General features: G+C 47.5%; 1 protein-coding gene across 1 annotated transcript in view; it reads right to left on the bottom strand.

The window, feature by feature from the left end:
* The window catches only part of TCERG1L (transcription elongation regulator 1 like), a 230202-nt gene that overhangs the window by 74805 nt on the left and 130143 nt on the right, over window positions 1-25254 (bottom strand). Inside the window, exon 5 of the mRNA XM_017944455.3 lies at window positions 379-470. Within this exon, the coding sequence (XP_017799944.3) occupies window positions 379-470 (92 nt within the window). The remainder of the gene's footprint in view (window positions 1-378; window positions 471-25254) is intronic.

The raw sequence follows: 25254 nt of genomic DNA, 5'->3' as shown, positions 1-25254 counted from the left end.
CCAATGAAGAGAAAGACCTGAAATTAGAATGAGAGCTTGGCTTTTCTTTCCTCTTGCCTAAGTGCTGTCTGAGTTTGACTAACTTGTGTGTCTTCTCTTCCTTCTGAAAATGGACAAAGTTCAAATGGAAGCCAAAGTCTTTCCATACAGGGTCCCCTAGGGAGCTCCAGACCCAGATCTGGCAGGACCAGCAAAGGCTGCATCCCTGCTTTCCAGGCCTCACCTGGCCCCTTCAGTGCCAGGTCCTGTTGCTTCACACAGCAGATGTCAGTCATTTCACAAACACCGTATAGCAAACAAGCATGAGGGTGTCCTGGCCCTGGATCTCCACACCCAGGGTTTTGTGTCTTTAACACACACACGAGCCCCGAAACTGACCTTGTCTTCTTTGTCCCCAGCCCGGCTCTTCTTCTGGGCCCGCAGCATCAGGGCAGGTGGGCGGGCCACTCCGCCCCGCTCTGTCCTTGTATCTGTTGGGCCAAAGAAGCTGTCGTTAACATTTCATTTGTCACAGTAGTTTGGAAAACCTAAGCAATCAAAGACAAAATGTGGCCCTGAAGATTCGAATTGATCGGTAGACCCTGTGCATTCCACAGGAAAGTGACATTGCCCTGTCCTTGGGTTGAAGTCTAGTGACAAAGTTCTCATCCCAAAGTGAGGATGCACCTGACGATGGGTTTGCAGGGGCCAGAGGCCTGGGCACACACATGTGCCCCTGGACTCCCTGGCCCAACCTCCTGGCATCCCTCTCCTGTGCCTGTGTGTGCCCGCAGTGTTCATTCCATCCTGGACTCAGGCAGTGTCCACTCCGTCCTGGACTCAGCCTCTTGGAGGAGGACAAGCAGGAAACAAGTCCAAAACGGGGTGGCCCAAGACTTGGCTGTTGTCCACCTGGTGACAATCACCAGGGTGAGGCCATGACAGCTCTCACCACTCCCAGCCCAGTGGGCCCAGGATGGGAGTGCTGTGCCCAGGCGTGTGAGTGTCTTGGGGCTGCTCTCTCACATTCTGGGGCCCCCAGTGCTCTGGGAAGTCAGCAGCCTCCTTCAGTGATGTCAACCTGCCCCCTGTGAAGTGGGCCACGTGGGTCACGGATGAATAGGACACAGGCCCTTTCCAAGAAGGACAAAGGGCCAGTGTAGGACAGAAGAACCAGCCTTGCTGAGGCTCTGCCAGCTGATGGCCATGATGGGCTGCCTTTGGTCCTGGCCCTGCCAAGGGGACAGGAGGGGCTCTGTGCAGACCACACCACCAGTGACCATGGCTTACTGGCCACCATGGTGGGCCCTGGCTTTTCCAGGGGGCCAGATCCACAGCACTTTGAAAAGTACTTGTTTCAGGGGAGGAAGGGATTCTGCAAATTCCCAACAACTGTTCCATTTTTGTCTTATCCAAAAGTGTCTATCTAAGTCTCAAAATTTTGCGAGTAGATTCAGGGTAAAACAGGAAAGCAAGGTTGAGCACAGTTTAATACCAAGAATAAAAAGAAGGACCCAAACCATCTAACCACACACCAACCTAAAACAATAGATAAGTTCTCAAAGGAAAGCCCTGGCCGGGTCTCATGCGTGTGCAGGGCAGGGCCCTTGGGAAGCAGAGGTTTGTTTAGCTGGATCCAGAGCTCCAGACTAGACAGTGCAGTCAGGGAGGCCGGGTATGTTCCTTCCTGGCAGAAGGGAGGGTCGGGAATTCATGTAAATCACTTTATGCGTGTGTGCACACAACACACAGGAGCGTATATGCACACACACATAGAAAGGATGTCCCGTGGCCCCTTCAAGTCACATGTCTGTGCTTGAAGGAAGTGAAAGGCAAGACTGGGGGTCCCACTGGCACACCCCACCTTCTAGCCTTTCCTCCTTGACCCCTGCAAACTGGGGCCCCTCTGCAGCTCCTGGAAGGAGAACTGCATAGCTCCGCATGGGGCCGGCAGTCACGCCGTCCGTGGGCATTGGCACCCGTCTGCCTTGCAGCTGTAAAGCCAGGTGGTCTGCAAGGCATCCCTCCCCAGAGCCCTTGGGAGGAAGCCCCTTATTAGTTAGGGTTGGGTCAGTTAGCAGATTTATTTCAGATGTGGGGCAGCAACACTGAGGCAGTCTAGATGTGGCCCAGAGGCCCCATCCCCGGAGGTGCTGAGTCCGGACGAGGCAGAAGCACAGCATTCTACCCCGGGCTCCCCTCCATCCAGTGAGCGGGTGGAAGAAGGCCCAGCCTGTCTACCACTGTCACTCTGCACCGGGCCCTGGCCTGCAGGCTCTCCCCAGGGCTGGGTGGCTGTTCTGCCCTTAGTGCAGGCTGCTGGCAAACAGGCTGAGCAGGGATCCCTGAGGGCACCGGCCTCCTCCATCATTGCCACTCTACGAGGGTGTCCACACAGAGTCTACACGGCACACTTCTCCCTCACAAGAGGCCTGCCAAGGCTGACCACAGGGCTCCCATACAGCCATGACCACCCCAAGAGACGCCCTCCGGCCTGGCAGCTCTGTGCGTGGGTCTATTTCAAGGATGGCCTTGGGAAAGGGACTATCGGCTTTTCACTGAACCGGGTAACCAAGCCCGAGTCAAGAAAAGATTTCAGGGCAGTGGAAATATTTTACTGTCACTCAGGAAGAGAAGCAGGGTCCCTGAATTGCACTAAGATTTCCGGAACTCTGTAAGAATCACTCCCAGAGGCCATTCCTTGTCGAGGTGCAGTGGTCATCAAGCAGCCCGGACACTGGATCTCTGTCCTGATCCTGCAGGGCCATCCTGCCCCACCCCATCTCCGCCTTCTCATCTACAAGAGGGGATTAGCGGGTCACTACCTCTACACCACAGAAAGGGGCTAGCAGATGGGGACACAGCCACGCCCTAGGGAACCCTCGTCAAAAACCCGGGGCTCTGTCCTTCTGCCTCCATCCTGCAGCCACCAGAAGCAGCCCAGTTAAGTTTCAAGGGGCAAACCCCACCCTTCCCCACCCTGGTGTATTCTTCCTTCACCACATATATCCACCATATATCACTACCATATATCCTTTCTGCACCCATATCTCCTTTCTCCCATTATCCTTTCACCCTTATGTCACTACTGCACCCCATTCACTGCTCCATTGTATCTCCTGCTGCACCCCCGGTATCTCACTACTGCGCCGCGTTAATCTCCTTTCGCCCGTGTCTCACTGCTGCTCTCCACGTATCCTCACTGCACCCCGTATCTCCACTGCTGCACCCCACGTGTCTCACTGCTGCACCGGTATCTCCTGCTGCACCCCACATCTCACTGCTGCTCCGCATTATATCCATTCCATTGTCCATGTCCATTCCACATGTCTCCATGTGTCCACTATCCATTCACTAATCTTTCTTCCGTTATCTTTCATCCATTAATCTCCCTCTTTCCCCACATGTCCTCCTTTCTTTCTTAACCCCCGTTATCTCTTTCTGCTTACATCAATCTCTCGCAATCCCGTTGTCTCCTTTCTGCCCATGTCACTCCCTGCTGCTTCATATCTCCTTTCACTGCACCCCACGTATCTCACTACTGCACCCCATGTATCTCACTACTGCCTCTCCACATTATCTCACTCTGCACCCATGTATCCTCTTTCTGCACCCATGTATCTCACTACTGCACCCCACATATCTCACTACTGCTCTCATCGTATCTCACTACTGCACCCCACATATCTCCTACTGCTCTGAGACCTATTTTTTGACTGGATATGAGTGGATGGCTTTTTACTACCTAAGAATGTGCCATAAATGAATTGTTTTAAATTTTATCTAAAGTACAGCAAAGAGCAAGTCCCAGGGAGGAAATCTGGAGGGGTCGTGCATGGAAAGCTGAGCTTGTGTGTTAATTTTATGCCATACACTCTATGTTTTCAACATGGCAGGTGCCTATAAAACACACAGCAATCACAGTAGCTGAAATGTGTGTCTGTATCTTCTATGAGCATGTAAATAAATATGCATTGTGAAAAACTGTGTTAAGAAAACGCAGCCCGCAAGGAGGGCGTAAGCCCGTAATACTGTTCTCAAATAGGGACAGCGTTGCCTAGTTTATTCCCCATTACCTTGAGAAAACATATTAAGGCATTTTTCATATTGAAAACAGTTGATCTTTGTAAAAATCAGATCTTAAAGTCTGGCTTTTGAGATAAACGGATTTACACTGCTCCTCGTGAGTGCTTCTTGGAGAATATATTGTTGATGATCATTTTAAAGCCCCTAATCATAGACACATACCCCCAGAATACCTGTGACAAATGTGTGTGCCTTGCCCTAAATACTTTTCTTAATAACCAGCACTCTTTAACAGTCATTGATTTTGCAGGTACCTTGGAGGTGCGTGGGTGGCACCAGGGGCTCACACACATAATGGGGTCTGCGTCTCAGCCATTCCACCGTGGAAGTGCTTATTCTACGGCTCTCCGGGGGCCACTTCCGGGGTCCACTCTGACATGCTTAAGTACTCTTTGCTTTGGGCCTCTCCACAAACTCTGATGATGTTGTCATAAAATCCTCCCTTGAGTGGCAGGGAGAACTAGTTTATGGAGGAAAATCAACAAGTTGTAAGACTATGGGCGCTGAAGTTCTTCGGGGAGCATGCCATACATTTCCACCCTCCGAGAGAGGCATGGCGGTAATACCTTTCCGTGCAATGCCTCTATTGATCAAACCCAACTCTGAGATGTGAAGTGCTCCCCAGTGGCCTTCAATGTAATTTCCCTCCTGGCAGTGATGAGAGACAAAGAGAACTGAGAAGGTCCATGGAAGTCTGGAAGGAAGCAAAAAAGGCTGTGCTAAAAACACCCACGTCAGTCAGCTGACAAGCATTTATTTACTGCTCTTACACAATCCAGCACAACGCTCCTTGCTGGTGGGGAAGAAGTGAGAGGATGCACTGTGAGCAATTAAGACACTCCTTTCTCTAAGGGCTGCAGGGATTGGTGAGGGCGTCCAGCAGAAAAGTATTCAACACCAGCCCCTTGAAATCAAATGGGGCAACGAAATATCTCTTTAAGAAAAGTGTGGAGGCCGGGCACTGTGGCTCATGCCTGTAGTCCCAGCACTTTGGAAGGCCGAGGTGGATGGATCACGAGGTCAAGAGTTCAAGACCAGCCTGGCCAAGATGGTGAAACCCTGTCTCAATAAAAATACAAAAATTAGCTGGGCGTGGTGGCAAGCACCTGTAATCCCAACGACTCAGGAGGCTGAAGCAGAGAATTGCTTGAACCTGGGAGGTGAAGGTGACAGTGAGCTGAGATCATCACTGCATTCCAGCCTGGGTGACAGAGCAAGACTCCGTCTCAGACAAAAACAAACAAACAAACAAAAAACAGAAAAAAAAAGAAAGAACACTGTGGAAAGAAAAACTGTGAACTACCTCCTGGGCAAGACTTAGTTTCAGAAACTCTTAGAGCTCAGCAATCAATTCACCATGTTTCCCTGAAAGAAGGGGGAGCTGGGTTTGCTTGTGCCTGACCCGGGGTCAGGGTCCTGGAAGCTTTTCCGTATTGTGCTTTTAATTCGTTAATCTAGGCCCGAGGCACCTGTTCTCCTTGACTGCCCGGAAGGTGAAGACAAAGGTATCATCATCACCCGGGTCAGGGTTCTGGAAGCTTTTCCATATTGCCCTTTTAAGTCATTAATCCAGGCCCGAGGCACCTGTTCTCCTCAACTGCCCGGAAGGTGAAGACTCAAAGGTATCATCATCGCCTGGGGTCAGGCCTCAGCTCAAAGGTGGCACCAGGACGCAGGTCCCGTCGATGGCATGTCGTGTAGTCACCACACACCTGAAGACCAGCAAATGCTTCTTACATTGAATGAAGCATCAGGAATTGATTTATTTATTTTTTATTTAGAGAAGGGGTGTCACTCTGTCATCCAGGCTGGAGTGGGTTCACTGCAACCTTCAAGTGATTCTCCTGCCTCAGTCTCCCGAGTAGCTGAGATTACAGGCATGCGCCACCACAACCGGCTAGTTTTTATATTTTTAGTAGAGATGGGGTTTCACCATGTTGGCCAGGCTGGTCTCGAACGCCTGACCTCAGGTGATCTGCCCACCTCAGCCTCCCAAAGTGCTGGGATTACAGACGTGAGCCCCTGCGCCCGCCTGAATGATATTTTAATCTTGCCTACTGCCTCCCTAGAAGCACCCTTCTAAAATAATTTCCAAGACGCTGAGATAAAGTAGGCACAATGATCTCTTTTTACAACTGAGAAAAGCAGATTAGGTGAGCATTTTCTAGATTATAAAGTAACCCAGTAGGGAGGGTAGAAATTATCTATTTAACTGGTACTGAGCTCCTTTGAAGAATTTGATAATAAAATAAGGGGAAAATACAATTTATGCTGAAGATAATAAAAATGACACGCTCAGGACCCGTTGTATATGGTCCTACATGAGGCGTGGTGACGGCATTGATTTTCCGAGTCGGCCTCTTCAATGAGAATCAAAGCATCTAAGGGAACCCTGTCCCTGGGAAGGTGCCTGCGTGCTGTTTTCATGCTGAGTGCCAGATTCACAAGAGCTGCCAGCCCCGGAGGAAGGCGGAAGGAGGAGAGACACAGATTTCAGGGGTTAAAAACAAGAGAAGCCCAGGGGCCGGAGGGGCACTTGAATGGAAGGGGTGCCGTGTCGTGCAGGGAAGGTTGGTGGCAGCTGGGAGCACAGAGGCACGGGCCTGGAGGTGTCTTTTTAAAACCCCTTCTCTAGGGCCTGCCCCTCTAGACAGAACCTGGCACAGTGTCCTCCAGATGATGTCAGGAAAGCCAAATCCCACTGGTGAGGAGCTGGTGAAAGGGGAGACTGTGCAGCTACCTGGCGCTCCCCCGGTAGCTCAGGACTGGGAAGGAGGGAGGGAGTAGGGGAGCAAACCCCTCAAGAAGCCCCTCCCCCAGCAGGGCTTTTGACTGCCACAGGAGGGGCTGGAGTCGGAGTGGCAGGTACTCCCTAGGTTTCCGGAAGAGCCAGGGTTCTCTGGTCCATCCCCACATCTCACCAGGGGATGTATAGGTGGTGGCCTCGATCCCCCTTAGTGTCTGCTGCACAGACCTGCTCACCTGCCCAGAATATAAGGCCACAGTCAGATGCCTGCTGCCGCCTCAGGAGGACAGCACTGGGGGCTGCCAGCACTGGGGCAGGAGGGCGGGGGCACCTCTGACAGAGCACCACAGCCCGGCACACAGGATGAGCCCAGCATGAAGCCCAGCTGCACATGCTGAAACCCCACAGTGGGGCCATTTCCCTGGGAGCCTCCTTGAAGCCGGTGTAGGTCTTCCCGGGTCCTGCTCAGTAGGCCAGGAGGACGCCAGCTGGCTGGGCTGCTGTGCAGTTGGAGACGACTCAGGTCAGCCAGGGCTCCAGAGGTCCCCCGGTGGGGGCTGGGCTATGAGCAGGGCCCACGGCTGCAGCTCCACCCGCCTCTCCCTCTCACCCGCCTGCTCCCCAGCAAAGGCTGGCTCCTGAGATCCCAGAGCACCTCACTGAACTCCACTATAAACGGAGATAATTTTCATACAAACAGCAAATCATTTCTGAGTCCTCCTAAATTTTTCATAGGTAATGATTTCACAGAGTTGACAAGCTGCAGAGAATTAATTTTCCATCCATTTTTAACATCCTGAACTTCCCTTTCCAAGAACAAAGGGTTGTAAAATGCTCAGACCGGAGAACCAGAGCGTGGCTTCCTCCACAAGAAGGGGTCTCAGTGCTGAGAGGCAACTCCACCTTTTAACAGGACTCAGCCCTACAATGAGAATTTGCCTCATCATGGGACTCCACCCCTGCAACCTGAATCCATCCTGGAACCCGAACCCACCCCTCTAATAGGACCCCATCCCTGCAACCTAAACCCACCCCTCTAATGGAACTCCACCCCTGCAACCTGAACCCACCCCTCTAATAGGACCCCACCCCTGTCATTGGTCTCTGTCCTCCATACCCAGCCAGAGTCCAGATTTTCTCTGTGGGTTCTATCTGACCAGCAGATCTGTCTGACCAGCAAGAGAGAATCTGGTGTCACCACTAGACAGAATGGCCTGGGGAGGTGGTGGGACATTTTCACCAGCGTGATCCAGGGCCTGGGGCACTCTGCTTCTCTGACAAGGCAGGCTTCCGACAGAGAGGCCAACTCCAGGTGGGAGATGCAGGAAGTGCTGCACCCGGCAGAGTGAGCGTTGGGATCTGAGGGTAACAGGAGTGGGGATGACGACACCAGCACCCTGGTTGTCAGCGGAAGGCAGCGAGGAGGGCCTAGTGCCTGCCTCACCTGGTGCAGCACGCCTGCATGGAGGCCTGCCTGTAGGGAGGCATGTCAGGGCCTGTGGGGAAAACCAGCTTCAATGCGCTGTCCCTCCAAGAGAGCTACTCCCAAGTCACCAGGGCACTGCAGCCCACCCCAGGGGCAGGCTTGTCCCGCTCGGTCCAGAGGAAACTGACACCTGAGCACCAGCTGTGCCCAGGGAGGGAGCCACAGAGCCAGCTCCCTGCCCACGTCTGACCTCAGTACAGGTGTGTTTAATGAGTAAATGAATGAGCTGATGGGGAGTTCCATGCAATTCACAAATTACGCTCAAAGTTCTCATCTTTATCCAAAAGCAGGGATGTTAAAAGCAAAACAGACATATTAAACCAGACAATTTGTATAAGAAATGAAATAAAAATTCCAAGCACTCTTGTGTCAGGTACATGGTGAGCGAAGTAGGACTTTACCCCAACCTTGGACCAAGAAAAGAAGAGATGGTCAGATGGAGGAGGAGGAGGTGGAGGCTGGGACAGAGACAGAACGAGCTGGGACAGAGACAGAACGAGCTGGGACAGAGACAGAACGGAGACAGGGATCGAGACAGAGGCACGGATAGGAAGCAGGGAGGAAGGCAGTAGAGATTCATGTGAACTTGTAACCATCATTTAAAACATTTTCCTGAAACCTTTTTTCAAAGCATAAATCCATTTCACAGTACCAGGCTGAGTTATTTAAGCAACGCCCACCTTTCAAGGCAGTGCGGGAATTACAGCTGCCGACAGACGGAGAGCTTCAGTCTGCCACTCTGCCAAGCCCTCCGGGTGCTAGAGCAAGCACCCAGCAGTGGGTGTTCCTCCAAATGGGTTGTCACGAAAGTCACAGCTGGGCTGAAGACTGCTGTTACTCTGGGTGCTTGAGCTGGATCAGGGGCTCTGCTGCCCATCCGAGAGGGCAATGCTGCACACACCGATACCCATGCACACACACAGAGAAGCATGCACACACAGACACGTGTACACACACAGAGATAGGCACACACACCAAGAAACATGCACACACAGAGATGTGTGCACACACACAGAGACACATGCACACACAGACATGTGTACACACAGAGATAGGCACGCACAAAGAGACACGTGCACACACACCAAAACATGTGCACACACACAGAGACACAGTGCACACACACCAAGACATATGTACACACAGAGACACATGCACACACAGACATATGTACACACAGAGACACATGCACACACAGGCATATGTACACACAGAGACACATGGACACACACAGACAGGTGTACACACATAGAGACACATGCACACACACAGACACATGCATACACAAGCACACACATATGAAGAGACACACACGTACACTACACACACACAGCCACACGCATGCCCACACAGACACAAAGCAAAGCTTGTGTCTGATGATGGCTTTTCGGCCACCTGTCACAGCGGATAAAGGCATTGCTCACAAGCTCACTACTGAGCTCTGCCACTCTGTACACTCCGTGTGCCAGAAAAGAATGGAAGAAAAACTGACACATGTACATAAACGTGAACAAGCAAAATGTCTGTATTGTGACTTCAATAATCTAAAGGTGACATCAAAACAAGTTGCCTCTATAATGAGAACTGTGTGTGCCCTGCACTGCTCCTCCCAGCACAGGGCCATTGGGATGTCCCAAAGGGCAGCACGCCTATCGGCAGTGGTAAGTCCCCTTGGCCACCACACTGTCTCCCCTTTTACGGGCGTTAACACGCCCAGCACATGCCAGAGGGCAGCATGTGTGCTGAGACCCCCATCGGGACAGCCCCTCACAGAGGCAGCCAACACCCACTTCCGAATCCGGCACAGAGCAGCAGGCTCTGGGCAGACGTCAGCTAAGGACACAGAGGGAGACTGAAGGGGAGGCTCTCAGCACGCGACCCTGGATCAATACCCCCCATGTCTCCTCTGACCTCTGACTGTTCTAGATCCACAATCCAGATTCTTTCCCTCTTGATCATGCATGACATTCGCACTGCACACTGGAACCGTCAGCCCCTCGAGTCCCTGCTGTAGTTTCAAGTCTGTTTCCACTTTATTTTTTCTCTAGAAACAGACTCTGGCATGTTGCCATTTTGACGGAAGCAGCCTCCACATTCTGGGACAGTCATGCAGGCTCTTCCTCCCTTTACTCCCAGGGCTTTCTCAGGAGTTGGGGGAGCCTCCGCATGGGGCGTCAGCCAAGGCCCCACCTGTGCCCCCTGAGGACCCTGCCTCCCCGCTGAGCGCTCTGCAGGAGGCACCATGTGAGGCCCAAGCCTTTGCCCAGGGAGGTTGCCAGTTTTACCTTTGCTAGAATTGCAGGTTTAGCACAAGACAGTGACATAGGTGACTCTGCCAGGTGCTTGGAGGGGATTTTCCCGGGAAACAAGGAAGCAGACTAGCGTGGGACCCTGGAAGAGTTTTTGAAACAAGACGAGGTTGGTTTGTATCTGAATGTCTCTTGTTCCTCTCAGCTGAGCTGTGATACATGGGGTAACGAGTATCTCATGCTCTGAGTGGTCTGCAAACAGCTTGAAAGTTCTACCAGATGATAGAATGTGCTTCCAAGTCTCAGAAGGTGAAGCCCCCTAGCCACGCAGGTCAGGAGACATCTCCCTCAAGGACATGCATCTGTCTGTCTGCCTGTCCTCAAGGCCTGGGAAGAGGCACAGTCCTTAATTTGGAAACTGGGTGTGGAGACCTTCAGGCCCCTCCCAGAACTGAAGTCTCCCCAGCACCTGGGAGACACCTGGTCTCGCCTGTGGGTTCCCAGCAAGCACTGAGTTCAGGGCCTCGCTTGTCCTGCCCTGGGTGTCTCCGGGATCCCTCGGGACCTGCTCCCCAGGCATCCGCCTGTTCTTCACACTCCAGGATGAAGATCTGGCTCTCCGCACTTTATGAGCCTCTCTCTGATCAAGTTAAACAACAGAATCAACAGATGGGACTTCACTGTGTGCTCCACAGAGCTGCAAATGAATGGTTTAATGAGAAAGCAAAGCAGTTCCAGGAGAGCCCCGCTCACTACTTGTGTATACTCATCAGTGCTCGTTCCATCCCTCGGGGACACGCTCCTACATGTCATCACGGAGCGTTCTATCTCATGGCGGCACCAGCCCAGCCTCCAGCCCCTCTGACAGCAGTGGAGGCTGAGCCTGCATCGGCACCATGCCGGTGGAAGTCGGGGCTCCTGTGAACACACCTGCCCAGCTCTCTCCACGGGCTGCAGATCGGGCTGCCTGGATCAGGAGGTGAGCAGCACTCCCTGCCCACCTCCCCAAACTAACAGGAACCGGCCAAGGTGGGGCAGCGGGGGCAGCCCCCACACAGCCATGTGGGCAGCACCTGTGTGTTTCCCAGGTCACAGTAAGAGGCCAGGCCACGCCCAAGTCAGGACCATGGGGCTTCCTGGCTTGAGTTATACATACAGAAACACCAAAAATCAGCACCATTCAGCTGTCTTTTAAACTTTTCTTTCAATCCAAGAATGCCCTAAACAGAAATATGAAGAATGTGCCCTTCAGGGCACCACATCCCACGTGAGGCTGGTCTGCAGAACACAGCCCTGCCCTCCCTCGGTGATCACCAGAGTAGCCCTCGGTCCACCCTTGGGCACCACCTTTTCCAGCCTGGACAGCAGCCAAGGGGACTGAGCCAGCCCAGCCGTATGACCCTGCAAAGTTCAGACAAAGCCATTCCTACTGACATGACCACCACGGAGGGCTGGGGGAGGGGCTTCCAGTATGTCTCTGGCTCTTGTGCTTTTGTTTTGAGGTCAATGAAAACATTGCTATCCAGAGCCAAGAAGTGGAGCCTTAAACTACACTTTACCATGACAGAAGCAGCTGCATGCATGCGTCACTGACGGTTTTGTCCCCTTGCAAATAGGGAGGGGTAGTGACTCTGCGAGGTTAAGGCCCAGGCATGCCTGATTCCCCACACCCACTTCTGGGTGGAGAGAAGTGGTCACCGGCAGGTCTGGAGTCCTGGAATTCTCCATTCTGCTCCTGGTGACAGCAGTTGACTTCAAGACAAAGAGCTGGCAATGATTTTTTCATGTTTTAGTTAAAAATATGTGCCAAGCATTGCCCTGCTCTGAGCATGGCCTGAGGCCCAAGGGAGGTTGGGAGAAAGACAGACATGATCTCCCTGGTCTGGCAGGCAGGTAATGACCAACCCGCTCTGCAAGGGACTCCAGCACACAGCCCAGAGGGGAGAGAAGCTCGGGGATGGTGGCATTGAAGTCAGACCCCAAGGATGGGTAGAGATGGGATAAAGAAGAATCTATATGATACAGGAATGGCAGATAGGGATGCAAAGTCCCAGAGCTAAGATCACGGTGGCGTGGCTCACAGGCAGGGGTGAGTGACAGAAGACAGGCAACGCAGGAGCAAGGCCAGCTCAGGCCCAGCCGTAGGGACAGCTGCCACTGGGCATTGCAGGGAGCTCTGCAAATTACAAATTCTGAGGACATCAATGCATTGGATTGCTAAGGTCATATACAACATACACAGGATATTACACACTGTCTCATCAACATAATAAAAATGAGGACATTTTATTTTTACATTCACATTTATTTTCGGCTACTATCCACTGCTAATATTATTTCACATTAACATTTATTTTAGGCTACTATCTACTGCTGATATTATTTTGCAGAAGAAAGAGAATTTCAAGAGGGGGCCTGTACTATTCCTAGGTGTATTTTGACAACGTTAAAATTAAGTGTTCGAGCCATAAAGTTAAAATATTGTATTTAGCACATTCGTTATCTTAGCATACACATTCAGAACTTCAGATTTTAAAGCTTCAAAATACCTTTTAATATAACCTTCAGTTCTATATGGAAGATAAATGCATGACTAAGTATATTCACATTCTAAATTGCATCATTAAATTTTATCAAATAAGAATGTTTTTGTAAAAAAAAAGGATTCAGTATTAAAGTGATTATAATATAAGAGGGAGATGTGTGAAACCCCACGCTTCCCATCACTGACTGCATCCTATTATTAGCGACGTCTATTACCTTGAAGGGAAGTCGGGTCCCTGGTGTCTGGGTTTGACGCTGCTACTTCAGGAGAAGCCCCCGCTGGCTCCATTCTCATGGCCAGGGAGTTTTGGGGCTCAGGCAGGGAAGGGCACAACCCCTGCCACTGCCCGCCATGGACCATAACCTCAGAGTCCAGGCCTCCCTGCTGCTCCCTGGTCTGCGTGGTTGAAGCACAACCTCCAGTTCTTCAGCCAGGGCTGGGACCTCCCCACCGTGGAACCAAGGCCTGGAGCCTGAGGGTCGCTGGGGACAGAAAGAGGAGAGTGGGGCCAGGCTCAGCTAAGGCCCACCTCTCTCCTTTCACCTGGCCTGGGAGGATGGAAATCAGGCTAGGAAGGGACAGCGCCACCAGCAACACCGGGGACCAGGGAGTGTCTGTGCTCAGCACAGAAGCCGAGGTCTGCGATCGGGCGGGCCTGAGCACGGCACTCCGCTCAGCTACTTCCTAGCCACGAAGTCGGGGGAGCATCACTTACCTTCTCTGAGATTCAATGTGTCCATCAGTGAATGGGAAAAATAATAGCATGTGGAAGATCCTGACTACGGACAGAGATGCTAAACGTTCAGTGCCATGCACAGGTGTGCCCATGGCAGGGCTCATGGAAGTAGATTCTAACAACTGTTTGGGCAAGAGCCTGCTGAGCCAGCTTCATCTGCTGCCAGCGTCTGCCTGTGGCCAAGCAAGCAAGGAAGACCCTGGCCTGGATGAGACCTGCAGCGGGCCAGGTAGGCCAGGGGCAGGGAGAGGCGCTCTGTGTCCCCCTCTCGCTTCCTGAGCAAACTCAGCTCCTCTGGGTCCACATATCTTTGCAAAATGCACTTGTTCATCCGGGCGGCATTCCAAAAACTTGTGGTAGCCACTATTCTATCCTGAACATTTTAAGGTAAACCTTTGCAAACGTTCTTTGCAAATACATTGGGAACAACCACTCATCTCTCCCAAGGCAGCATTGCTCGTGTTAAGATGCAGCTTCGAATCACCACACAGAAATCAAAATCAATCTGAACAGCAAGGTATCTATGTATGTGCACATAGCACCCTGTGTGTGTGTGCACATAGCACTTGTGTATGCGTGTGTACATAGCACTGCGTGCATGTGTGTCTGTGTGTACACAGCATCTGTGTGTGTGCATGCATATGTGTGAATATAGCATGTGTGTGTGCACACTACATGTGTGTGCACACAGGACGTGTGTGTATGAGCATGTGTGTGCATGTGTATATCAAATATTCGGGTCCCTTTAGAAGCCTTGAGTCTGCCGTGTGAGTAGGCATGGGAAAAAGACCTGAAGAAAGTTCTCTTGCCTCTGTAAAAATGCATTTTGCAGGCCGGGCGCGGTGGCTCAAGCCTGTAATCCCAGCACTTTGGGAGGCCGAGACAGGTGGATCACGAGGTCAGGAGATCGAGACCATCGTGGCTAACACGGTGAAACCCGGTCTCTACTAAAAATACAAAAAACTAGGTGGGCGAGGTGGCGGGCGCCTGTAGTCCCAGCTACTCGGGAGGCTGAGGCAGGAGAATGGCGTGAACCCGGGAGGCGGAGCTTGCAGGCGGAGCTTGAGATCTGGCCACTGCACTCCAGCCTGGGCGACAGAGCGAGACTCCGGCTCAAAAAAAAAAAGCATTTTGCATTGTCACTGTGTGAAAGGGAGGAAAACACACATTAAAGTTACACCAAAGACTCGGAGGTCCTCAGGGCATGGCCGGGGTCTTTGTGCCCCTGTCCCTAGCTGGAGAGCTAGCACAGTAGCTAGCTGGGAGGGCGTCAGTAAGCAACTAATTTAAAAGAAATAAACATTTATTTAAAACATCCTCTTAGATAGAAATCAGGATTTGTGATAAATCCATCCTAATCTGACCCATCTGCATGATTTAAATGAGCAGATACTTACAAGGGCATCTGCCCTTGCACAAAAGTGCGCTCCTGCTTCTTGGAACTCGGCATGACCAAAACAAAAGATAACTTCAGAAGAACTGTATGGATCCCTCTGTCGTGTGGTTATGGTAGCCTGTGATTTATACACACCCTGGTTTAGCATTTGTAGGCCTGTTAGTCTTCAAAGAGCTCATATCAAGTCAGCTCTGACTTTTTGCAGACTAATCTATGTGAAAATGCAGTCCTCACCTGATTTATTTTCACATTTAGAAGTAATAAAATTAATAGTGCAGTTCTCATCTCAGTTGATAAAATTAACTTTTTTTTTTCTAACTAACTTCTTTCAGTTATTTTCTTTATTTCTAAAGGGAAGTTATTCCAGTCATTTGATACAAATGGCTTTAATTAGTTTAAGGCAAACATAACCTTTAACGAATCCAGGCTTGGGATTGCTGGTTGTGCGCTAAAGGATAAAAACAGTGCAGTGCTTATGGCATTGATTTGTAATGTCAGGCTGCACAATCCAATTTGGGTTGGCATCAAAGCAAACCACCCATCACTTGAAAGAATAATTCCTCTGCCAAGGCCAGCCCCGAATACACACAAAATGCATTTTTATGACGAGGGCAGGCACATTTTTCAAATGATGGGGAGGGGGAGACTCACCATAACTATGTTCTATTTGGCACTACCCACCATAGAGGCTGCTCTGACTTAGAGCATAGCAGACATTTTCTAAGGAACTTGCATTTTTAATGACTATTTCTTTGTTGTTTCTTTTAAAGAAATTCAAACATTTAAAATAACCAATCCTATACTTACAACGAAGCAACTGGTACGAAGAGACCCTTTGTTGGGGAAATACTCAACTGAAGGTTCTTGTCTGAGATTTACCTTTTCCCAGTTCTGTTGAGCTACCTATCAAATGGGTCAGCCTTTGTCAACTAGAATCAGAATTTCTGGTCCATCCACCAGAACTTGTATTTGCAGATCTGACCTTGGGCTTCTCTCGTATTTCAGTGGCCCCTCACCTTCTGTAGGATATAATCTAATCCCAGTAGTTCCTCCTAAATATCTTATTTTTCAGGAATTATCTACTACCTAAGACCACTCCCAGAACAAGCTGAGAATACAGTTTTATGTACCCACTCTCTAGAATACCCTACACCCATGCCCCACCACTGACTCCCCCCTCATCTGAGCTCAGGGCCCAGGCTCTCTGGACACTGTCCACACTCCCATGGTTGGGGCAGGGAGGACCCTTGTTCTGTCCCCCACTCTGTGCATTGCTCTTCTTACACGTGTTGCTAACATTATAGTGAACGTGTCTGCCTCCTTCCTGGGAGACAGGCTCCTTGGAGGTGGGCATTGCATCTTGAGCAATGTGTCTGCCACGCACATGCACAGGCACTGATAGCAGTGGGACTCAACTCACCTCCTCTGACTGCTCACTTCCCCATCTCAGTGACCAGCCCTTATTTCCGCAGGGCCAAGCTCAGGGGTTGCCCTAGAATCCATGACACTCTCTGTCTCTGTATCTTCACCTGGAAGTGTCTATTTCTTGGAAGCTGCTCTCCTCTTTGCCCAACAAAGCCCTTCTCTTCTCAGTAGAGCACTCCAATACCCTCTGCCTTGCAAAGCCCGCACTTGGAGTGTGCACTAAGCGATGACTTCATTATCCTTCCGTGTTTCAAAAAATGTGACACATTTCTATTCTAGCGTATCACATTTAAATGACCCGTTTCTTATCCGCGAGCTCTCTGAAAATAGAAGTCATATCTTTTAATCTTTAAATCTACTTTAAATCAACTGTGTGATTGACACAAAATAGACGTTTAATAAATATTGGATGGCTGACTAAATGTATACATAAATGAGGGAACTACTATCCGCTGGAGGAGATAAATGGGCTTGTCAATCTGCCCTTCCCATGCACAGAGCCATCAAACAAAAGAGAAACAAATCAGCAAATAAATATGAAACTGCATGCGGTATTTGGCAAGAGTCAAGGCAGCTGGCACAAAGGTTTCCTATTCTGGAACAAAGTCCTCCATACCAGTCAGAGAGGGATCCCACTACTAAGTGGTCGGCTCCTGGCACATCCAACCTCAGGTAGAAACTGCGTCTACAGCAGCTCTGCGTGTACACATTGGTCATGATGGGAACTCTCTTGCTACTCGCTGATTCTAAGTTGTGAATGGGAAGCCCAGGAGCTCCAGGCACCAGAGCAAGCCTCAGCATCAAACAAGGAAACTGCAGCAGCAGGTGCACAAGTGCCCATCGGCCTCTTATCTCACAGAGGAAGCTGTGGGCCCTTGTAGCGGGATCGACACAGTGTCCTCAAAGGGACTGAGAAGGTCCTGTAGCCATGAGGCAAGAACAAAATGGCCCCAAAGTCACTATTAGAAAACACAAATAAATTCTAGAAAGTCATATATACACACATATAATATACAACCTACTACATTTATAGGTTAGCTGGGATTACTGTAGGAATTACAGGAGGCTGAGGTGGGAGGATCACCTGAGCCTGGGGAGGTTGAGGCTGCAGTGAGCCAGGATGATGCCACCGCACTCTAGCCTGGGTGACACAGCGAGACCCTACCTCAAAAAATAGAGACATATAGATATATACATAGATAAAAATATAGTTAATATAGATGTAGGTATCATTTTAAAATAATTAGATAACAAGATGCATCAAGAATATAAATGGATATAGATATATTTTAATTAGAAAAAAATAGATGTTTGAAAGATAGCATCAAGTAAATGACCCAAAACACAGAAGAATGTCATAAAGATTTTAAGGAGAAAGAGACATAATATTGGATTTGGCAATAGATTCTTAGACATAACACCAAATGCATGAGTAACGAAAGAAAAAATTAATAAACTGCATTTCATCAAAATTTAAAACTTTTGTGCATCAAAGAATACCACCAAGAAAGTAAAATACAGCCTTCAGAATGGGAGAAAATATTTGCAAATGATGTATCTGATAAAGGTCTGGTATCCAGAATATGTAAAGAATTCTTTACAACTCAACAAGAAAATGACAAACCAGTGAATTTGAAAATGAGCAGACAACTCAAATCATCCTTTTGCCAAAGAAGATACACAAACAGCCGACACGCATGTGAAAAGGTGCTCAACATCACTAGTTGCTGGGGAAATGCAAAACCAAACCACAGAGAACACAGTAAACTCACTAGAAAGGAACAATTTCAGAAAATAAAGGAAAATAACAAGTATTGAGAGTATGGTGAAAACGATGGCCGAATGTAAAATGGTTCAACTACTCTAGAAAACAGTCAGAAAGTTAAACATAGACTTAATGTAAGACTCAGTGATTCCACTCCTAGATCTATACCCAAAAGAATTGAAAATGGGTATTCAGATCAGTACTTTTAAACAAATGTCCACAGCAACACTATTCATAATTGCCAAAAGGTGGACACAATGTACATGAGCATCAACGGATGGGTGAGTTAGCGACCCGTAGGCTATCCAAGCAATGGGACTTTATCCTGCAATGAAAAGGAATGAGCTGCTGATACACGGTACTGTGCAGATGAACCCCAGGGACATTAAGTGTAAAAAGCCAGACACAAAAGGTCACCTATTATATGGTTCATTAACATGAAATGTGCAGAATAGGTAAACCCATAGAGACAGAAAGCAGGTTAGTATTGCCAGGGGCTGAGGGGAGGGGAAACTGGAGAGAAACTGATTAGTAAGAAGGTTTTTTTGGAGTGAGGAACATGTTTTGGAAGTAGATGGAGGCGGTGGTTGAGCAACACGGTAACTGTGCTCAGTGCTGCTGAATTGCTCACTTGAATATACTTAACTTGTGGTATGTGAATTTCACCTCAGTAAAGAATAGAAAAGGTAACCAAAACAGACATACAGATTATCAATCCAGGAAGCTGAATACCCAACTCATAAGACGTCCAGAGAGGTAACAGAGACTGATAGAAAAGTTCTGGGAGCTCCAGAGACACGAGGCTGCAGGTCTGATGGCTGCAGAGTTGTATCCGTGCAAATCAGAGACATACTTTGGAGGACCAGGGATAAACATTGATCTAGAAGGTTACAGAAAGGAAAAGAAAACTGATTCTTCTACAAAGGATGGGGACAGGCTGCAGGTGTCTGAGGGCCAAATGTGCCCCCTGAGGAGCCCCCTGTCCTCGTGCCTCTGGCGTGAAGGCGGAGGGCTGAGGTGCTGAAGGCTCTGGCTCTGGGCCTGCCACTTGTGCACTGGGCACTCCACACCACCAAGCTGCCCTGGACATCTGTTTTGTCATTGATTGGTTTTTGTTTTTTTCTCATCGGCTGGTTTTTGTTTTCCCCTCACCAAGGATGAAGTTAATGCTTTGATTTACACCACAGAAACATTTTTAGAATAAAGGAAGGTAATATTAATGAAAGAGCTTTGAAAAGTCAGAAGCTATGAATCAGAGCCGCATCTGACCTTGACCCCACACCTCCAGCCCTTAGGTCAGCAGTCCTTCATCCCACAGGGGCTCCTTGTCCTTTCAGCCCACTCTCTCACGCCTCCAATGCACTCGCTCTGCCCCTGTACAACAAGGCAAGTCTGCCACAGCTGGCATGAGCTCCGAGGGAAACAGAGAAGTCCAGGTCAAGAAGTGGGCAGAGGATAGAGGCTGTGCCAGCAGTGCCAGCAGTGGCCCGTCGGTCAAATCACCACTACCCAGCCACCACCCCAGCTCCTGGTGCATGATGTCTGTTGAAGGAAGGAGTAATTAATTACGAAGCTGGCATTCGATAGAGCTGTGCAACCTCAGAGTCAGAGACCAAGATAATCTAAGGCTTAGCCATTGCAGAGAGCTGAGAAGTCAGCCGTCCAGACTCTCCAGCTGTACTAGACACGAGTGTGGGTGTCCAGGTGGCCCAGCAGGGAGCATTCCACCTGGCCATCCTCCTCTGCTGCTATCCAAACAGGATAGCCTCACCCAGGGGCGGCCCCCATCTGCCACCCCAACTCCCGCCAGTACTTGAAAAGGGGGCAGATTTGTGAGGAGATGGCCTCCCATCCTCCTGCATTTCATCCTTAAGAATGGCACGGTGGAAAGCCAAAGGCCAAAATCAGTAATCTGCCCCTTCTGGGGCCTCGTTGGTTCTCCCTCAGGTCTTGAGTTCTGACTTCCTGCCCCTACCTAACTGAGCTGCAACTACAAAACTACCCCCAGGAGAAGATGCTGGGGACACTTTGTTCTCCTGGAGAGCTTTCACGACAGGCCCATGCAGCTGGCACCTACTCGGCACTCCATCCTGCTGCACTGGGAGGACTTGGTGTTAACAGATGGAAGAGAAAAGAGAAGTATCCTCTGCAGAGGGGAGGGCTCCCTGTGCCCTCACTCAAGGGCTGGGCCGGGCGCTGCTCCCATGCTGCTGAGCCTGTGTCTGATGGAAGGGGTGGGTTTGAAGCTGAGTCGCACGGAGGCTCCGCATCCTGGGTGACACTTTCTCTGCAGAAAGGCAGCCTCTCCTTAGCTTGGTCCCCAGCACACTTCCCAAGTGACAGCCGGGCAGGGCTGGGCCCTTTCCCTGACTCTGGCGCAATTAGAGCTGGGAGCACACTGGTGCTGACAAGAAGATGGAGGGCTTAGCTGTCCCGGCAGTTAATTGGTTGTGTTATTTATGTGTTTTGAATGCTTGTGAAGTCCCCTGCCTGTTTCTGATACAATTAGTCTCATTGATGGCGAGGTTTATGAGTGGAAATAGTGGGTACTGAAGTGCCACCTGACACAAGAGAACACAGTACAAATGGGCACGCGCTGCTCGTTTCCATGCAAACACCTAGGAAACGGGCTTCCGAGTTTTTACAGGGAGATAAAAGATTCATCTTGCCCACACAATTACTCCATTCACATGGAACTGTATAGACTGCAGTCTGAGAGAAATGAACTTCTAAAACGAAAGGCCAATATTTACAAAAACAGTTTTATTTTCGGCAGCCTCTGCTCTCTCTTAGTACAGCAGAAAGAAATCCTAATGTATACATTTCCATTACTCCTACATTCAATAATGGGCACACAATTAGCTTTAATTCAGGATAATTATTATGGACAATTTAAAGATGTTTCACACAAATTCTTCATTAATATTGACTTGGGAATTTTTTTGCACGTGTAAATTGTTATCTATACGTGGGACATGACTTTGCACTTTTCTTTTAAAACCAATTTAATTTTGAATAGACCATATATTCACTATATTCACATGATTCAAATTTCAAAAGGTACAGATGGATATAATGTGAAATGTCTGCCTCCGCTCCTAAATCTGGCCACACAACTGTCACGGAAAGTAATAAATGTCACCACTTTCTTATGCGAGTTTCTTTAGTTATTTTATGCATTTTCAGACAAATATGAGTATATATCCTTTCTATCCCTTTTTCTGTACACAAATGAACTATGGTATATACTTTCTTTGCACCTTTAAAAAAATCTAGTAATACATCTTTGAGATACAGGCAAATAAAGCAGCATCCTAATTTTTAATGGCTCACAATATTGACCGTGTGGATAGATTAGCATTAATTAAACCCACCCTATCAGAACAGACATGTAGGTTTTCCTAGAAGTTACAAATTTTTGTAAAAGAAAGCCTGCTTAGATTTGCCATTTATTATTTCTTTTTCCTTTTCTAATTTTATAAATTTATAGGGCACAAGTGCAATTTTATGACATGCATAGATAGGCTAATAGTCAAGTCATGGCTGTTAGTGTATCCGTCACCCAAAGAACACACAGTGGGCCCATTACATAACTTCCCACTATCCATCCCACCTCCCACTGCCTCACCTCCAAGTCCCCACTGTCCACCATCCCCTCTCTATGTCCGTGTGCACACCTCATTTAGCTTCCACTCTGAGTGAGAACATGTGGTATTTGACTCGCAGTGTCTGGCTCATTTTACTTAAGTTGATGACCTCCAGTTCCATCAATGTTGCTTTGAAAGTCATGATTTTATTATTTTGTATGGCTGAATAGTGTTCTATTTTATATATAGATAGATAGATATAGATATACATATATATATATATCACATTTCCATTATCCTATCTTCCACTGATGGACACTTAGGTTGATTCCATATCTTTGCTATTGTGAGTAGTGCTGTGATACACATAGGGGTACAGGTATCTTTTTGGTCTATTGATTTCATTTCCTTTGAGTAAATGTCCAGTAGTGGGATTGCTGGATGGCACGGTAGTTCTCTTTTTAGTTCTTTGAGAAATCTCCATGCTGATTTCCATAGAAGTTGTATTCATTTACATTCCCACCAACAGCATACAAGAGTTCCTTTTTTTTCTGCATCCTCGCCAACATCTGCCATTGTTTGTCTTTTTAATAATAGCCACTCTGAAACAAGAACAAACTAAATCTAAAGCTAGAAAAAGAAAAGGAATAACAAAGATCAGAGCAGAACTACATTAAATTCAAACAAAAAAATACAAAAGATCAATGAAACAAAAAGCTGGTTATTTGAAAAAATAAATGAAATCAATAGATCATTAGCTTGATTAACCAAGAAAAGAAGAGAGAAGATCCAAATAAATTTAATTAAAAATGAAACTGGAGATATTACAGCTGATACCACAGAAATAAAAAAGATCATTGGAGACCCCTATAAACATCTCTATATGCACCAACTAGAAAACCTACAGAGAACGGACAAATTTCTGGAAACATACAACCCTCTTAGAATAAATCAGGAGGAAACAGAAACCTTGAGCACACCAAAAAACAAGCAGTCAGATAGAATCAGTAATTTTAAAATCGCCACACAAAGAAAGCCTAGGACCAGATGGATTCACAGCTGCATTCTACTAGACATTCAAAGAAGAATTGGTACCAACCCTACTGAAACTGTTCCAAAAGATTAAGAAACAAAGAGGCCTCCCTAAATCATTCTACGAAGCTAGTATCACCCTTTTACCAAAAAAGGAAAGAACACAACAAAAAAGAAAACTATAGACCAATTTCTCTGATGAACATAGATGCAAAAATCCTTAACAAAACACTAGCTAACCAATCCAACAGCACATCAAAAATATAATTCCTCATGATCAAGTGGGTTTCATCTCAGGGATGCAGGGTTAGTTTAACGCATACAAGTCATTTCAATAGATGCAGAAAAAGCATTCAACAAAATCCAGAACACCTTTATGATAAAAACTCTCAACAAACTAGGCATAGAACGGACCTACTTCAAAATAATAAAAGCCATATGTGACAGACCCACAGCCAATATCATACTGAATGGGGAAAGGCTGAAAGCATTCTCCCTAAGAACAAGAACAAGACAAGGATGTCTAGTTTTGCCACTCTTATTCAATATAGTTCTGGAAGTACTAACCAGAGCAATTAAACCCAAGAAAGAAATAAAGGGCATCCAAATTGGAAAAGAGGAAGTTAAACTATTGCTGTTTGCAGATAATATGATCATATACCTAGAAAATTCTAAAGACTCCTCCAAAAGACCCTTAGATTTGATAAACGAATTCAGTAAAGTCTCAGGTTACAACATCAGTGTACACAAATCAGTAGCACTGCTAGACACCGACAAAGACCATGCTGAGAATAAAATAAAAACTCAGTCTTTTTCGCAACAGCTACAAAACCAACCAAACAAACAAAACCCCTAGGAATATACTTCATCAAGGTAGTGAAAAATCTCTACAAGGAGAACTACAAAACACTGTTGAAAGAAATCATAGATGACTCAAACTAATGAAAACACATCCCATGGTCATGGATTGAAAGGATCAATATTATGAAAATGACCATACTGCCAAAGCAAACTATAGATTCAATGAAATTACCATCAAAATACCAACATCATTTGTCACAGAATTAGAAAAAACAATTCCAAAATTCGTATGGAACTAAAACAGAGACCAAATACCCAAAGCAATCCTAAGCAAAACAAATCTGGAGGCATCACATTACTGGACCGCAAATTATACTGTAATACAAAACTATAGATATCAAAACAGCATGGTACTGGTAAAAGTTGGCACATAGACCAATGGAACAGAATAGACAACTCAGAAATAAAGCCAAATACATACAGACAAGTGATCTTCAACAAAGCACACAAAAACGTAAATTGCAGAATGGACACCCTGTTGAATAAATGGTGCTGGGAAGAGTGGCAAGCCACATGTAGAAGAATGAAACTGGATCCCATTTCTCACCACATACAAAAATCAACTCAAGATGGATCACAGACTTAAATATAAGACCTGAAACTATAAAACTTCTAGAAGACAACATTGGAAAAACTTTTCTAGACATTGACTTAGGCAAACAATTCCTGACTGAGACCCTAAAAGCAAATGCAACAAAACCAAAAATAAATAAATGCAACCTTATTAAACTAAAAAGCTTCTGCATTGCAAAAGAAATAATCAGCAGAGTAAAAAGACAACCCACAGAATGGGAGAAAATATTTGCAAACTATGTATCCAACAAAGGACTAGTATTCAGAATCTATGAGGAACTCAAACCACCAAGAAAAACAAACAAACAATTCCATTAAAAGGTGGGCAAAAAACGTGAACAGACATTTCTCAAAAGAAGATATACAAATGGACAACAAACAGGAAAAAATGCTTAACATCATTAATCACCAGACAACTGCAAATTAAAACCACAATGAGATACCATCTTACTCCTCCAAGAACAGCCATTATTAAAAAGTCAGAAAACGATAGATGCGAGGAAAAGGGACTCCTTGTACACTGCTGGTGCAAAGGGAAATTGGAACAATCCTGATGGAAACAGTATGGAGATTCCTTAAAGAGTTAAAAGTAGATCTACCATTCGATCCAGCAATCCCACTACTGGGTGTCTACCCAAAGGAAAATAAGTCATTATATGAAAATGATACCTGCACACATATGTTTATAGCAGCACAATTCACAATTGCAACCTAAATGCCCATCAACTAATGAGTAGATAAAGAAAATGTGGTATATCTACATCATGGAATACTACTCAGCCATGAAA

The sequence above is a fragment of the Papio anubis genome, chromosome 11 (genome assembly GCF_008728515.1).
Source record: "Papio anubis isolate 15944 chromosome 11, Panubis1.0, whole genome shotgun sequence".
Taxonomy (NCBI): domain Eukaryota; kingdom Metazoa; phylum Chordata; class Mammalia; order Primates; family Cercopithecidae; genus Papio; species Papio anubis.
Note: the sequence above shows the minus strand (reverse complement) of the source record. Positions and strands in the feature narration are given on the sequence as shown.